This window comes from Sinocyclocheilus rhinocerous, unplaced genomic scaffold, assembly GCF_001515625.1.
Source record: "Sinocyclocheilus rhinocerous isolate Xijiao unplaced genomic scaffold, SAMN03320098_v1.1 scaffold493, whole genome shotgun sequence".
NCBI classification, from domain to species: Eukaryota; Metazoa; Chordata; class Actinopteri; order Cypriniformes; family Cyprinidae; genus Sinocyclocheilus; species Sinocyclocheilus rhinocerous.
This window is the reverse complement of record NW_015626376.1, coordinates 290,573-293,360: the sequence shown is the minus strand read 5'-3', so window position 1 is coordinate 293,360 and position 2,788 is coordinate 290,573. Positions and strand designations below refer to the sequence as shown.

The 2,788-nt window shown below is 36.1% G+C and overlaps 1 protein-coding gene across 1 annotated transcript in view; it reads right to left on the bottom strand.

Annotated features, from left to right (window-relative positions):
* The window catches only part of mrps27 (mitochondrial ribosomal protein S27), a 13,214-nt gene that overhangs the window by 6,413 nt on the left and 4,013 nt on the right, over positions 1-2,788 (bottom strand). The window contains exons 2-5 of the mRNA XM_016518006.1: positions 1,502-1,579; positions 1,344-1,414; positions 548-606; positions 329-443 (exon numbers count right to left, since the gene is read on the bottom strand). Coding sequence (XP_016373492.1) covers positions 329-443; positions 548-606; positions 1,344-1,414; positions 1,502-1,579 — 323 coding nt within the window. The remainder of the gene's footprint in view (positions 1-328; positions 444-547; positions 607-1,343; positions 1,415-1,501; positions 1,580-2,788) is intronic.

The window sequence follows — 2,788 nt, the reverse complement described above, 5'->3', positions numbered from 1 at the left end:
GCAGCACGACTGTTTTCAACATTGATAATAATCAGAAATGTTTCTTGAGCAGCAAATCAGCATATTAGAATGATTTCTGAAGATCATGTGACACTGAAGACTAGAGTGATGGGGTAATTGATCACAGAAATAAATTACAGTTTAACAGATATTCGCATAGAAACCAGCTATTTTAAATTCTAATAATATTTCCCATTTTTACTGTATTTTTGAGCAAATAAATGCAGCCTTGCTGAGCAGAAGAGACTTTTTTCAAAAATACATTAATATTCCAAACTTCAGCCCGGTAGTGTATAAAGTGAAAGCATAATCTGACATCTTTCCAAACCTTGTTCTTCAGCGTGTAAAGGGCTTTATCTCTGGCTCCGTATTTAAGACAATGTCGGATCCAGCTGTGGATGGTCCAGTCCCGAAGATACCAACAGTTTGGACTGTGACGAAACCTGAGGAGATCAACACTTCAACTTCACAATTGAACAAATGCAACTAACTGAATCAGTATTGCGCAAACGGTAACCTTTTTAAAGAGTTATGTAGTGATACTTACTTATATAGGTAATATTGTGCTTGATCGACTTCCTCTTTTGATGATAAATTATCTACGAACTAAACAAAATGCACACGTTAAAACATTGACTTTATTTACAGTGTCACACAACTTAATACCCATTTTACATGAACAAGTCATGAATTCACAAAATAAAAATGTTTGAGTCGTCTTCTTATTATTCTAATATTATGCAGTAGTCAATAATGTCATCCTAGGACAAGAATGCATTTTGGTTTTAGGTTTTAGGACAACTTTGATTAAAGGTTTTGATGCACTTCAAATATTGACTAGTGGATATTAAACTCATATGCACATGCATACATAAGCAACAGAGTACTTTGTGTGGATGTATTGTACTATATGTGACCCTGGAGCACAAAACCAGTCATAAGGGTCAGTTTTTTTTATGCTTTGCATTGATGTATGGTTTGTTAGGATAGGAGAACAATATTTGGCTGAAAAACTATTTGAAAATCTGGAATCTGAGGGTGCAAAACAATAAGAATATTGAGAAAATCGCCTTTAAAGTTGTCCAAATTAAGTTCTTAGCAATGCATATTACTAATCAAAAATGAAGTTTTGATATGTTTACGGTAGGAAATTTACTAAATATCTTCATGGAACATGATCTTTACTTAATATCCTAATGATTTTTGACATAAAAGAAAAATGTATAATTTTGACCCATACAATGTATTGTTGGCTATTGCTACAAATATTGCTATTGCTACAAATAACACTGCTTTTGTGCTGCAGGCTCACATATGTTTAAAATGCATAAATCATCTCTCACCCTGGCGATGACCAAAGAGCTGACGGGAAACTTCCTCGCATACGTTCTGTCCATCAGAGAGGCCAGCTGACCTGCAGAAGAAAATCCAGGCACATTTAAAACAGACAGAATGTTAAATAAGGACAGACGGATGTGGTTTCAGAGCAGCGCTGTCTCACCCAGGTCCTGTGCATCTCTCGGTCTCTGCTCCCAAACAGCAGGGTCTGTGTACGCCGACGACAGCAGACATCTCCTGGCTGACAGAAAATAAAGTAAGGGATGGACTGATGATATTGATTAATCAATTGCCAATAGATCTTAATTTTACATTTAGTACATGCTTTTATCCAAAGTGACTTACAAATGAGGACAATAGAAGCAATCAAAACCAACAAAAGAGCAATGATATGCAAGTGCTGTGACAAGTCTCAGTTAGCTTAACACAGTACACATAGCAAGTTTTTTTTTTGTTAATTATATAATGGATAAAAAGAAAACAGAGAGATAGAATAGAAAAGGAATAGAGAAAGCTAGTGTTATGGTGAGTTCACACCAGACGCGAAGCGAATATGCGCATCGCGTCGCTCGCTCTAGATTACTCGCGGGATGTTTTTCGTGTCACTCGCGCGAATAAAAACAGCACGATCAACCATGGTGGAGATACCTACAACCGCTGTTTTGTACCTGTTGTCAAAAAGTCCCAAATACAATGGAAAGCCAAACGCCGACGTGTCTGGGTTCACAACACCATCCAGAGGAGGATGAATAACGTTAGGATCCTGCATTAATGTGTGTGTTACATTTTACTACTGTATATATACACTGATATTACTATTATTTTTATTATTGATAGCAGCATCTCTGTAGCCATGCTAATAAAATACAACTACTACAACTGATTTTAATTGTTTTCTATGCTCCAGACCTATATAATAACAGACGGCTGCAATAATGCTCTCTTCTATTGTCTGATTCAACTGGACGTGTCAAGAAACTCTTCGATGATTGGCTTGCGCGAGAACACGTCATTCGAATTTTCCGCTCGAGTTGAAATTTTTGAACTTGCTCGTCATTGCGTTGACTTTGTATGTAATCTACTCGCGCGAATAATTACATTCGCGTCTGGTGTGAACACACTGTTAGAGTTAACAAGAAAGCAAAGCAGTTAGAAAACAAATAGAGTGCAAGTCTTAAAAGGTCATGTTTTTTTTTATAGATCAAATAGATAACAGAATTAGAATAGAGAGTGCTAGAGTTAGAGGGTCAAATACATTTTTTAATGAACTGATATCGATCCTTAAAATTCCAAGATCGATGCTGTTTTCTGTTTATGCATTAATAAAACTTCACCAAATATGTGTCCCTGCAGCACAAAAGCAGTGTTAAGTCACTGGGGTATATTTGTAGCAATAGCCAACAATACATTGTATGGGTCAAAATTATACATTTTTCTTTTATGCCAAAAA